This window comes from Phaseolus vulgaris, chromosome 6, assembly GCF_000499845.2.
Source record: "Phaseolus vulgaris cultivar G19833 chromosome 6, P. vulgaris v2.0, whole genome shotgun sequence".
In the NCBI taxonomy this organism is placed as follows: Eukaryota; Viridiplantae; Streptophyta; class Magnoliopsida; order Fabales; family Fabaceae; genus Phaseolus; species Phaseolus vulgaris.
The window spans coordinates 28,825,123-28,837,367 of record NC_023754.2 but is presented as its reverse complement, the minus strand read 5'-3'; the positions used below and the strand labels follow the sequence as shown (position 1 = coordinate 28,837,367).

At 30.9% G+C, this 12,245-nt stretch overlaps 2 protein-coding genes across 4 annotated transcripts; one reads left to right on the top strand and one right to left on the bottom strand.

The window, feature by feature from the left end:
- The first annotated feature begins 709 nt into the window (after nt 1-709).
- On the top strand, nt 710-4,234 carry LOC137832603 (clathrin light chain 1-like). Its single transcript, XM_068640849.1, has 3 exons — nt 710-1,169; nt 3,328-3,481; nt 3,570-4,234. Exons 1-3 carry the CDS (start codon nt 805-807, stop codon nt 3,993-3,995), a joined length of 945 nt encoding a protein of 314 aa, XP_068496950.1. The 5' UTR covers nt 710-804; the 3' UTR covers nt 3,996-4,234.
- Nucleotides 4,235-4,989: 755 nt separating this feature from the next.
- LOC137832602 (cold-responsive protein kinase 1-like) lies at nt 4,990-8,592 on the bottom strand. 3 transcript variants are annotated; one of them, XM_068640848.1, is made up of 7 exons: nt 8,297-8,592; nt 7,909-8,005; nt 7,628-7,740; nt 7,080-7,290; nt 6,729-6,966; nt 6,342-6,495; nt 4,990-5,452 (listed from the first exon to the last, which is right to left on the bottom strand). In XM_068640848.1, the coding sequence occupies exons 2-7, from the start codon at nt 7,979-7,981 to the stop codon at nt 5,153-5,155; spliced, it is 1,089 nt and encodes a 362-aa protein (XP_068496949.1). In that variant the 5' UTR covers nt 7,982-8,005; nt 8,297-8,592; the 3' UTR covers nt 4,990-5,152. The 3 variants fall into 3 exon arrangements, with proteins under 3 accessions (XP_068496949.1, XP_068496947.1, XP_068496948.1); XM_068640846.1 differs by having other exon boundaries at nt 7,909-8,014; nt 8,297-8,446; XM_068640847.1 differs by having other exon boundaries at nt 7,909-8,022; nt 8,297-8,412.
- Between the last annotated feature and the right edge of the window lie 3,653 nt (nt 8,593-12,245).

The window sequence follows — 12,245 nt, the reverse complement described above, 5'->3', positions numbered from 1 at the left end:
TTTTTTCATAGTTAATTCTGTCTAAATAAAAAAAAATGTTTTTTACTGCCCTGTGCATATCAATATTTATTTTCCATTTTAAACCTTATTGTTCTTCTGATGGATTATTCATTTAAGTGATTTTTTTATTAGAATATTATATAAATGTTAAGCTAATTATTTGATACGGTGGTTTAGTGAGATGATAAAAACATGATATTCTATTATTTAAAAACAATATATTAAGATACAATAAAATTATTTAAAACCAACATGTTAAGATACAATCAAACTACAAAATTAAGTTGTGAAGTAATAGCTTTTCATAATTATCAAGATTAAGCATAAAATCTCATTTTTTTTTTTATTTTAAAAAATAGAACATAGACTATCATTATATACAGTTTTGTAGTTACAAAATTATAAACTTGGTATATGGTAAATTTGTTTTTGTAATAATTATCATAAAAATCTATTACTTTTAATTGGTTGAGTGATAATTTCTTAATATATTTTTTTACTCTTTCAGTGTACAATAATTGAATTTTTGTTTTAACGTGAAATACTATACTTTTTATGTAAAAAAAATACTACATCAACTATTAATCAAACTTAAATTATTTAATTTATATATATTTCATAATATTAATATTTATAACTAGATTATAGATGAATTTTAACATTTTATTTTGTATTATTTTCACCGTTAAGTATTTAAAAAGTGGAAGATAGTTTAGTGGCAGTGCTGAACCTCCGTCAAAGCAAAGCAACAGTGTTCCCATCATTTGCGTTTCACAGAAGAGAGAGAAAATCGCAGTCGCAGACATGTCTTCCTTCGATACCTTCACCGATGACTTGAACGTCAACTCTTCTTCCACTCACCAACACGACGACGACGAGGACAACTTCTCTGGCTACGCCGGCTACTCTTCCTTCACCGGTGATTTTTCCGCCGATGGAGATGTCGCCGTCGATCACTCCGCCGCCGCATCGCCGGAGATCTACGGCTTTACTGATCCGACTCCCGCTTACTCTCAGTCTCCCTTCGAATCCGCCTCCGTAGAGAACGGGAACGAAAACGGAAACGGCTACGGTGATGGCGACGGAGTTTTCGTCTCCGACGGTCCAGTGCTACCGCCACCGACCGAGATGGAGCCGGAGGAAGGTTACGCTCTTCGCGAGTGGCGCCGGTGAGTGGTTGTTTGCAATTTCATCTTCCGTTTCGGGAATTTGTTGGATCTCGTTTGAATATGCTTAGATCTGCGATGATTTTGCCTTAATAAAAAAGTTTCCTCGCTAAGTGTCTCGCGGTTGCTAGTGACCAATTAGAACTGTGAATCGGGAGTGGGAAAGGTTGATCTTACTTGTAGAAAGCGAATTGGTGAACTTAGGTTAATACGATTTTACTTCAAGCAGTTAGTTGAGCTGTGGCATGATATGTGATTATTTCGCTGAGATTTAGGGTATCGGTTTTTGTATGCTAGGGAGTTGGGTGGAATTGATTTATATCCATCAATTGTAAGTCTATGTTTGGATGGAGAAAGTTTGGAGAATAATGAGCAAGGATGTTTGATTTTTCACTCATTGATGTTGGATTTCTATAGTCTATAATTATTTTGAGGTGAGGTACTTTTAGGGTAAATTGCATGGTGTGAAAAATTTAAAGTTGCGGTTCGGACTGAATTTGTGATTTGATGGTTTTTAGGGTTTCGTCTCTGTGATCACTTAATTTGACTAGATGTTGGCTTGACAATAACCATTGTTTGATTCCTTCTCCTTGGGAATGAGATGATCATATGCTAAAGTTGACCCCTGTTGACTGTTGAGCTTAGGGCAGGCAAGCTACTTATGCTGAACTTAAACGTTGATAAATGTTGATGGGGATTGTATAGGAATGGGATCCTCTTGATCTTGGTTTTTTGCGTGTATGCTACGGAAGTTATATTTTATATTTATTCAATTAATTCAGTGTGCTTCTTATATAGACCGAGATTGCATAATTTTATCTCCTTTTCTTTTCTTCCCTTGTGCTTGAGGGAGTAATAAGATATTTAGCTATCTGGTTATGCAAATAAGCTTGATTTATCATGTGTATAAAAGCTAAAGAGGAAATTAACTCATGTAAATGTATGTTAACTGATGCAACTATCATTTCTTCATACCCTTGAAACATTTTTGCTTGCTCTAATTAACCTGTGTGTTCCACATTCTTTGAACAGACAACTGAACTTTCCCTCTTTGATTTATATGGGTTTTAAATGTTCTCTTCTCTAGTATGATGGTAGCTCTCATAGTAGTCAATGGTGTGCTATAGTGGAGTATTAGATTAGAGCAAACCAGTTTTCAATAGCAATCATTGTGGCTGTAATAGTTGTCAAATCAAAATAGCAGTTTTGTGTGTTATGATGATATAGGGAGTCCAAAAACACATTCTTTTACCCCCTTACACAACTTCAAAAGCATAACAGGATTTGAAACCCTTCTTCCTTGACCATTCCCCAAAACTTTATCTTTTTTTTACTTGTGTCACTTCACACTTTACCGGTCTATGTTTTCTTGTGTTCCAATATTTTTCTTTCTTTCAACTTCACTTTCTGCTAATTTTTTATTTAATTTGTTCTTTTTCTATTTCATTATTGTTTTTTACTTTATTATTGTTATTAGCTCCTAGACTGATGGTGATTGTGTGCATAAACTTTGTCTAACTAGTTTTCATGAATTTCTTTAAATTTTTTGTTTGCTTTTGAATATTTACGTGTAGTATAGACTATTAGTTAGTAATGACAATTAGTAAGATATAAAATGGCAGACATCCCAGTATCTCTATAACCTTTTGATATGGGAATGAAAATCTTCTAATGTTTGATTTATCACACGCAGCTCAACTGATCGTCTTGAAAAGAAAATACAAAGCATTGTTTTTTCTTATTTACCATATAATTCTGGTCGATTAACAATTCTGAAATTAGGATTTCTAATATTTATGTTAATTGTATGGTGCACGACTTAAACAGGCAACAAGTTATCTTTTTCTGAGCCTAGATAAAGTTTATAATATTTTAGATGTCCAAACCAATTCTGTTGGAAATAAATGCGTGAGATAATATGTTAATGTCACATTAATAAAGTTAATACCATTAATTAATTTCAATCAAAAAAAATAATTGTGATTAATCTAAATCTCCACTTTATATAGTTAGTTATCTGGGACAAAATAGTTGTGAACTTGATGAAAGAACATCATTTTCTTAATCTCTCATCTTGGGCCACTAAAGTTTAAGATCTTTTGTAAGTTTGCTGAACTCAGTTATGATAAAAAAACGAATGCCTTTGGCTTTCCTTGTACAGTCAAAATGCCATTCTGCTAGAAGAGAAGGAGAAAAGGGAAAAAGAGATGAGATTGAAGATTATCGAAGAGGCTGAGGAGTATAAGCTGGCTTTCTATGAGAAGAGGAAGGTTAATGTTGAGTCTAGCAAGGTTCAAAATAGAGAGAGGGAGAAGGTAAGTTTTACTTGCATGAAGACATCATCTTTCGCCAGATGTATTTTTTTCCTGTTCTAATAGAGAATGAAATTTGTCTGTCGAGCAGTTATTCTTGGCTAATCAAGAGAAGTTTCACAAAGAGTCAGACAAAGCTTATTGGAAAGCAATTGCAGAGCTCATTCCTCGTGAAGTTCCCAACATTGAAAAGAAAAGGGGCAAAAAGGATCAGGACAAGAAGCCATCAATTACAGTCGTTCAAGGCCCAAAGCCCGGCAAACCCACGGACCTGTCTAGGTTGCGGCAAATACTGTTAAAACTGAAGCATACACCACCACCTCACATGATTCCTCCACCACCTGCTCCTGCTAAAGAGGCCAAAGACGGTAAGGATGGAAAAGAGAAAGCATCAAAAGCAACTGGATCTGCAGCAGAAGGTGCAACTGCATCACAACCAAAGGATGCTGCCTCTAATGGCTCCGCAGATGAACCCCAGAAAGAAGCTCCTGCCACTGAGGAGCAGGCTGCTGCATGATTTTTGCATATCATACTCAGTTCCCCTTCAATCTTTCTTCTGCCATCTCTTTCTCCACCTGCTGTCTTTAATGAATCTTTTTGCCCTGTTACTAGTTTCTAATGCTTATTGGTTGCATTTTATTACCAACTTTGAGGTTCTGTATGAATTAAATCCATTGACCATCATGACGTAGAGATTCAATGATCATGGGTTTAACTACATCCTTTTAGACAGAAAGTACTTGTTGGGATTGCTGACTGGTGGTGTCAAACAGACTCTTTTCGGCTGTTTAAATTTCTGTTCATATATATGCACCTCATCCTACTGCCCTTACATGTGCTGTAAGATTAAGTTTTATCAGCCTTCATTAAATTTGGTTTTGCATCTTTAAAAATGGTTGATTTTGGTCTTTAGAATTTTTAAATTTGTGATAAATGATTTATATCATATTTATTCAAGATATGTAATATCTACATGTTGCGCACGTTATTTTAAAATCGTTAAAGCTATTGTATGGTTTTATATTTGTGCTCTGTAATTGTAGGAATTATTTAAAAGGTTAAGAAGACTAAAATAAATGAGAAGTTTAGATTAAAATTAAATTATATTTATAAAGATTTCAAGTATATTTAATCTTATTTGATCAGGTAATTTATTGACAAGGTAGGTGAGTCTTTTTCTCTCAAAGTAGATTATTACAAAGTTAAATGATGCAAATTATTATCATGTGTCAATAATATTGTTGTAAACTCATGTCGTCTATTAACAGTGAGAATGATTCAGGTTTCAATTTTTGTCTAGTTGCTTGGCTTCCTAAGAGTAAAAGTTTTAGGATTTGACTTCAAAATGAAAGAATATTCATAAAGTGAAGGTTGAAAATGAATCTACCTTTTACTTAAATCAAAATATCTCTTTAACTTTTAATTCATTTTAAATTAATAATAAATGCATTTTTCTTTTCTGTTTTACTACCGTTGAATTTTGAAAAAGTAATCAAATCACACACAGTCAATAAAAGTAATGCAAGATAATCAGACATACTATACAGGTTTCAATATGCAGGAGCACGAGATTGCTTTCATGCCGAGTTATATTTTTTTATAGCTAAATTGAAAAGAAATAACATAAGAAAGTAAAACAATATTTGAAAAACAAAAAGTACTCTTGAATAGACATCACCTTGGGGTGACCTGAGTAATAGCAACATGAGTAGAGGTAATAAAAGGAAGAGGGTGTTTTCGAGAAGATTCTCCTTCATCTGTGAATAATCCTGGTGCTGTAAGTTCTTTCTCATTGAGTTGGATTGTCTTTGATAGCATACTAACAACTTGTATCATCAAAGGCCTTCTACTTGCTGCTGACTGTGTACAGAAAAGTGCAACCTTCATGTATCTCATTACCTCTTCCTCAGGAAACTCTTCCATCTCTGGATCCACAAACTCCAACAATTTTCCTTCTTCATAAAGTTGCCAGGCCTGTTAGATCAAATAATAACTATCATCATGTCCACTCCAAAGTTTCACACTATGAATACCATACATCTAACTATATAGATAGACACGGACACTCATATGATACAAACACATATGAAAAAACGTATAATCTCTAAAATATCAGACACGAAACACAGATCTATATATTATATATTTATAAATTATATAAATTAATAATAAAGATTTATGTTCATAAAGTTTTTCTTGTGTAGCATAAAGATGTTTCTCATGACTAGTTCAAAAGGATTTGTTATTTCTTTATATAGTCAATAAAAATTTATACTATAAATTTGAGTTTTTAGAAAATTGTATATTTTCTTTATAAAATTGTGTTAGAACCGTATTAGAATTATTAAAAATTCAACAAATATTTTTTTGAATTAGACGCTCCACCGATACGTATCGTACCAGTGTTGTGTGTCCGACATGGATACACCATTTAAGTGGCAATTATTCAACTTTTTTTTTTCTATTTTTTACAATTATTTCAACTCTAGATTTCTTTTTGGGAAATTGAAATCCCATTGTTTTTGTCCCTAATAAATTGGACCATATTTGATTTTAGTCTAACCTTTTAAAATTAAATGTTTTTGTTCCCAATTTTTTTAAATATCCAAACTTTAGTCCCAAATAAAACCTCACCCAACAGTAGTTGTAAAATATAATGGATGGAAACTCATGATCTTAAAGAACTAAATCCAAAGATGGCCATTTTTTTAGGAACACACCAATGTATTAGGGTTAGGTTACAAGGGAAGTGGAGAGATATATAATGAATAAACAAGGTAGTGAATAAAAAAGATATGATAGGATTTCATAGACTAAATTATATAATGTTGCAAAGTAACTCATAAAAGTAAGATTTATGTACCCATTCCAAGAGAAATTTGTGTGATCCTCCTCCGTTTGTTCTCCTGGCACTGCTTCTGCCACTAACTATTTCAAGCACGAGAACCCCAAAGCTGTATATATCAGCTTTCTTCGTTAACTGGCCACCTATTGCATATTCCGGTGCTAAGTAACCACTGCATAAATATAAACCTTACCCTGTTTAATGAGTTTCATAATCCACAGTTCAAGTATAAATCTTGAAATGCAAAAAATTTATAAACTAGTGGATAAATTAGAACATCCCAGTTTTTCAAGCAAAAATTGAAGTATGCTTAATCCAATAACTGTATGTAGAGATGAGCAACCAACAGAATGACATAAGAAAAATAAAAATCTATTTTCATACTCTCATAGACTATTTACATACGCTGTTCCAGCAATTCTTGTGCTAACGTGAGTGATACCATCTGGAAATAGTTTAGCCAACCCAAAATCACCTATTTTGGGATTGAAATCTTTGTCAAGTAGTACATTACTAGCTTTGATGTCTCTATGCACAATTGGTGGTGAAAGTTCTTCATGCAGAAAGGCAAGACCCTTAGCAGTACCTAAACAGATACCAGATCTTTTTCTCCAGTCTAGTTTAATCTTTTCATTCCTTGTGCCTACAGAACACCAAAAAGAACAAAAAAAGGTTACATGCATGTTTCATTCTATCATCTGTATATGGAGTCAATTCGTGACTTCATAATTTACTGTAAGCATTTGACATATTTACCAAGTAGTGCACTATTAAGGCTTCCATTTTCCACATACTCGTAGACTAATGTACGACTAGGTCCTTGGATGCAGAATCCAATCAATTCAACAAGGTTTGCATGTTTAACATTTGACAAAGTTTTGATTTCAGTCAAAAACTCACGAACACCCTGCTTTGACCAATTTGAGAGAGTCTTCACTGCTATACGTCTTCCATCTCTTAAGGTTCCCTAGCAAAATTGTCACATGAGTATTTAGAATGGCTTAACATCAATAAAAAAAACTAATGATACAATTACTTGCTACCTTTTACTCTTCAATAGCTTAGCACATATTCAGTGTTCTTGAAACTCAGACAAATTTTTTACTAAGTGTGATGATATTCTTAATAACCCAAAAACAATGTATTGACTTTTTTCCATTGCAAAGTATGGAATCCTAGCTGCTCTCAGATTGTCTTCTACTTCAGACATGGTTGGTCTCAGTGAAGAGTTTGAGTAGGTAACATTCATATTGATTTCATGATTTCATGCATGCAACTTATACAAGCATCAGAACTCTGAATACCTGGTAAACGGTTCCAAAACCTCCTCGTCCTATCTTATTGTTTGAGTGATAATTATCAGTTGCCAATCTCAGTTCTTTATCAGAAAATTGCCTAACATTAACAAGGGGATAACCTGCACAACAAAAGAATACATATGAATGAATATAAACGGCAAGAGAAGAATTCTATAGATAAACATATTGCTTGTTAATAACCGTTGACCACAAAACCATTAAAACGAATTTATTTACAGTATTTAACACACATAATTGATAATGAAATTGCCAAAACTTTCTCTAACCATCAATTTCTCCATTAACATTAGAAGAGCGTCTTTTCTTAGCAGATTTGGCTCCAAAGCAGCCACAAGTCATAATGATTCTGGTATACTCTGCAATCTGCATAATCTAACATTCTAACATAAGACTATTAAGAGACAAAGATATGCACTGGCACGGCCACCCAAATGAAAATTAGACCTTTTTAAATATTTTAAGATACAGAAAAACGGTCTTCAAATCAAAGAATCAAACACAAAACTGAAGAGCAAAACCCAGAAACCTCTTAAAAAAAGATTTGGAATTTTAACAAAAGCAAATTCAGAAAAGTTTTCTGTTAATCTGAAACAAAGTAAAACATTAATTTTTTTTATATAATTTCACAAAGAGTGTTACTTCTGAGATGAGTACCTTATTTGGGTGATAAGAAAAAGGAGGTGGGAACAGAGGTGTGGTAGTGATAAGTATGGCTTAAAGTTGAAAGAAGAATGAGAAACAAAATGTGAAAATAGAGTTGATTAGTGGTGACATGATTGAAATTTGAAAGCAAGGAAATGTGGCATATAGCCGCCAGCCGGCAGTGAATATAAAAATGGAAAATTGAGAGAGAGTTGTTTGGTGCAGTTAGTGTCTGCCTTTTCTGTCGCTAATTCTCAATATTTTTTTCAAAACGCATCTTTCATTCATATCTATCACTTCAATCTTATGATTTTTGTTCTACATGAGACATAGACTAAATACCGGTAATGGGAATTAGCTGACTATATTCTACCACTTCCGGCGATCAACACGTTTATTCTATGTCACACCAAATAATTAAATATATTCTAGACTAGATATTAGGATATACTTTATAATGTAAATTTTATTTTTTTATTAGTAAAAAAAATAAAAATATGAATATTTTAAGGGGTGATCAAACTCATATAGCTACTAGCAATTCTATTCAAAAGAGAGACTTTGTAATCATGCTATAACCTACCAATTGAAAATCAATGTAGACACATAAAAGAACACCATAAAACCAAACTACTCAAACTAACAAACTACTATCAAAGACTTTTGATCATAAGCAAACAAGTCAACGGATTAAGACATCAATCAGAAAAGGAAAAACAAGCCGAACCAAAATTAGAAGTAATCAAAGACCAAATCTTTAATATAACGAAAGAAAATATTTCAGAATGATCAATCACTCCACTTTTAAAGCTGATGCAAATTTTACTTTATAAGACGATATAAGATTGAAGTAGACTTAAAAGTCCACTTGTTAATATGATATTATAGTCATTTTTTGGTCTATCTCTATAAAAGTTTGTTGACCTTATCAGATCATTCGTTATCGAACTGTATCGTATCACCTTTATATATCTCCATACACGAGTTGATCGTCTCATTCCACCTCATGTCAAATAGAGATCAAGACATTTTATGTATATAAATGATGTAGACATCACTAAGTCAGTTTTATAAAATTAAATTAAACTTAAAAATTCATTTCTTAAAAATAATATTACGTCTTAATCATCCTGAAATTATTATTAAAAAATATTTCGGACATTCTTCACAAATCCTTACACGTAAGGTCCATAAATATTAATATAGGTAGATGGATGTTTCAATGTAAATTTAGTTTTTCTAATTCAATAGAATCATTTTGTGTAATTAAGCTTAAAATTTCTTACTTAAATGTTAATAGTTCATTTAACAGCCATATATTACAATTATTTTTTTATAAATTAATCAGAAAAATGAAATGAAAGTATAAACAGTCTCATATGTCAGCGCCAGTTCCCACCTGGTCACACTCTAGTGGAAACTCATTTTTGCTCTTCTAGTTAAAGTTCCACTATCGTTGGGTCAATGCCTGTAATATTATTTTTTAAATAAATCTTATTCTAATAAATTAAATTATCTATATCACCACCTTCTGTATATTCTATGTTTTATTATTATGCATCAAGGTTTTAAAAAATGGTTTGGTTTAAGGAAGGTCACAGTTGAGATCATATAAATTGCATTTGAGTGTAATTTTTCTTAACATTTCACTACACTTCTTTCTAAATATTTTTAGAAAATAAAAATAGAGTTCTTTACACAAAATACAATAATTTTATATATAAAAATGCACTGTGGTTCATAATTCAGTGGTCTTTTTCTTTACTAAGCTCGAACATGGGAGATTTTTCTCTATGATTTTTTTTTTACTCTTATACTTTGGGATTCTACTGTTGAAAGGGTTGGTGTGTTTCTTCATGCATTTTTATTTTTTTTTTAATTTCTTTTTGTTTCCGGAATGTACAAAAGGTGATTAAATTTTTTATAAAAGGCAAGAATCTCAACTCATGGGTTGGGGTGGGCAATACCTTATTGGGCTTGTGGGCTTCATTACTTATTGGGAATGACGGTTTCTTCCTGCACCCCTACATTTTTCTTCCTGCACTCCATAAGGTTACGAAAAGACAAAACTGTCCCTATAAACTGTACATTTTTTTTTTATTCCAGATTAAGAAAATCCGGTAAATTTTTGGATTGACACTTCCGGTAAATTTTCGAATTGGCGCATCTGGTAATCTCCTGGATTGATACTTCCGGTAGTACATAGTGTTAATCCAAAATCAAAAAATGCAAAACATCATGAAAAAACCACTCCGGATCCGTCAATTCGTAATTCAAAATATGCATTCCGGATTCAGAAATCCATAATTGAAAAAAATCATTCCAGATCTACCAATCCGTAATAGAAATTAGACTTCCGGATTCAACAATCCATAAATCAATAATTTATGTAAAATTTGCTTACAGAATGCAACATAATTCACTTTTGGATTAATGAATCCGTAGCACACTTCGAGATTTCAAATTTAATATGCAGTCTGTTAAAATAATTGTTTAGAGATTAAAAGGTATTTAAAACACAATTAAAAATAAAACTAAAATCAATTAAACTAATCCAATTTATTTATTTGTTATGGTATTTGGTATGGGTTAAAAAGAAATAAAGAAAGTAAATGAATTGCGTAGTGTTGTTGGTCCCATGAACTTGTGGCGGCTACCATACTTGAATACTTAATTACTATAATCTTGCATTACCATTACAACAATCATTTTCATTCAAATTTCAAGTTTTTTGTGCACCTTTAAAATAACATATCAACGTAAAATTTCCCATTATAGTTTAGTTAACCTATATATTTGACTAATGATATTAATTCTGAATGCTGAAAATAGCATTTTCATAGTCAAAGGATATCAAGACTTAAATAAACAACAATTTCTTTGTTTTATTAAAATATGCCCTCGTGTTTCAAATGCTGGAATAAATGCTGGGATAATACACCACCTTATTCCTTTAATTTTGTTTTTGCTTTTAATATTTTTTTCCTTTGTGATTTACTCTCTTTTTTATATCAGTGAAATAATTTAAGTTTTTTTTAATTTTGTTAATATATTAGTAATTTAATCTAAATTTATTTTAATATTAATTTTTTATTAGTATTAAAAAATTTGCTTTTATAAAATTATAATAAGAAAAATATATATTTTTTAAGAACATAAAGCTTTTAAGAAAATTACATAGTAAAAATCTGAAACTTAAATTAATACAATTTTTTATATTTATATAATTGATGGTATTTTTGGATTAGGGAGTAAACGTAGGAAATGAATTTGTGATGATTTAAAGGAGAAAATGTGAGGTTATTTGGATTAAGATAAATATAGTAAAAAATGAAGAAAATAATGTATGAAAGGTTGTAAGTGATACAATGTAATTAAAAAAATAAGAATAAAATTAAAAAAAAATAATATTTTATTAATAATATGTTTAATTACCCTTTTAATTCCTATATCAAGAATCAAAAGTTGATTCGGTTATGAATTTTTTTAAAAATTCATTATGATCATATTTCTTTAATAAACATTTTAATGTGTTTTTTTTTTCTGTGAGATTATTCTCATTTAAACATATTTACCTTAACATTTATACCACTACACAAACACATTTGCATTCAATAGTTTTAAAAAAGTTTGAAACAATCACATTAAATTAATTTTAAAAAATTAAAACTACATTAAACTTTTAAATAAATACTGAAACCGAATTAAACTTTTTTTAAAAAGTTGAAACTTGAACTTTTTAAAATCTGTGTGATAAAATTAATTTTGAACCTTTAATATATATATTAAAAAATAATTAAGCTTTGATAATAATACAAAAATAATTATCTCACAACAATACCTTCACAAATATCACAACTCTGTATATAAATTTTATAAAAAAAATCATTCAATAAATAACTCATAAAACAATTATAATAAACAGATAGACAATCTAATAGAGCATCCTACATAATTGAAA

Excerpts from the sequence above, each read along its gene's own strand:
- LOC137832603 (XM_068640849.1), top strand. The coding sequence starts at position 805 with ATGTCTTCCTTCGATACCTTCACCGATGACTTGAACGTCAACTCTTCT. Across the intron at positions 1,170-3,327 it reads GCTCTTCGCGAGTGGCGCCG|TCAAAATGCCATTCTGCTAG; the intron begins GTGAGTGGTTGT and ends TTCCTTGTACAG. Across the intron at positions 3,482-3,569 it reads AAAATAGAGAGAGGGAGAAG|TTATTCTTGGCTAATCAAGA; the intron begins GTAAGTTTTACT and ends TCTGTCGAGCAG.
- LOC137832602 (XM_068640846.1), bottom strand. The coding sequence starts at position 8,011 with ATGCAGATTGCAGAGTATACCAGAATCATTATGACTTGTGGCTGCTTT. Across the intron at positions 6,967-7,079 it reads CCTTAATAGTGCACTACTTG|GCACAAGGAATGAAAAGATT; the intron begins GTAAATATGTCA and ends GGTGTTCTGTAG. Across the intron at positions 6,496-6,728 it reads ACAAGAATTGCTGGAACAGC|TGGTTACTTAGCACCGGAAT; the intron begins GTATGTAAATAG and ends ATATTTATGCAG.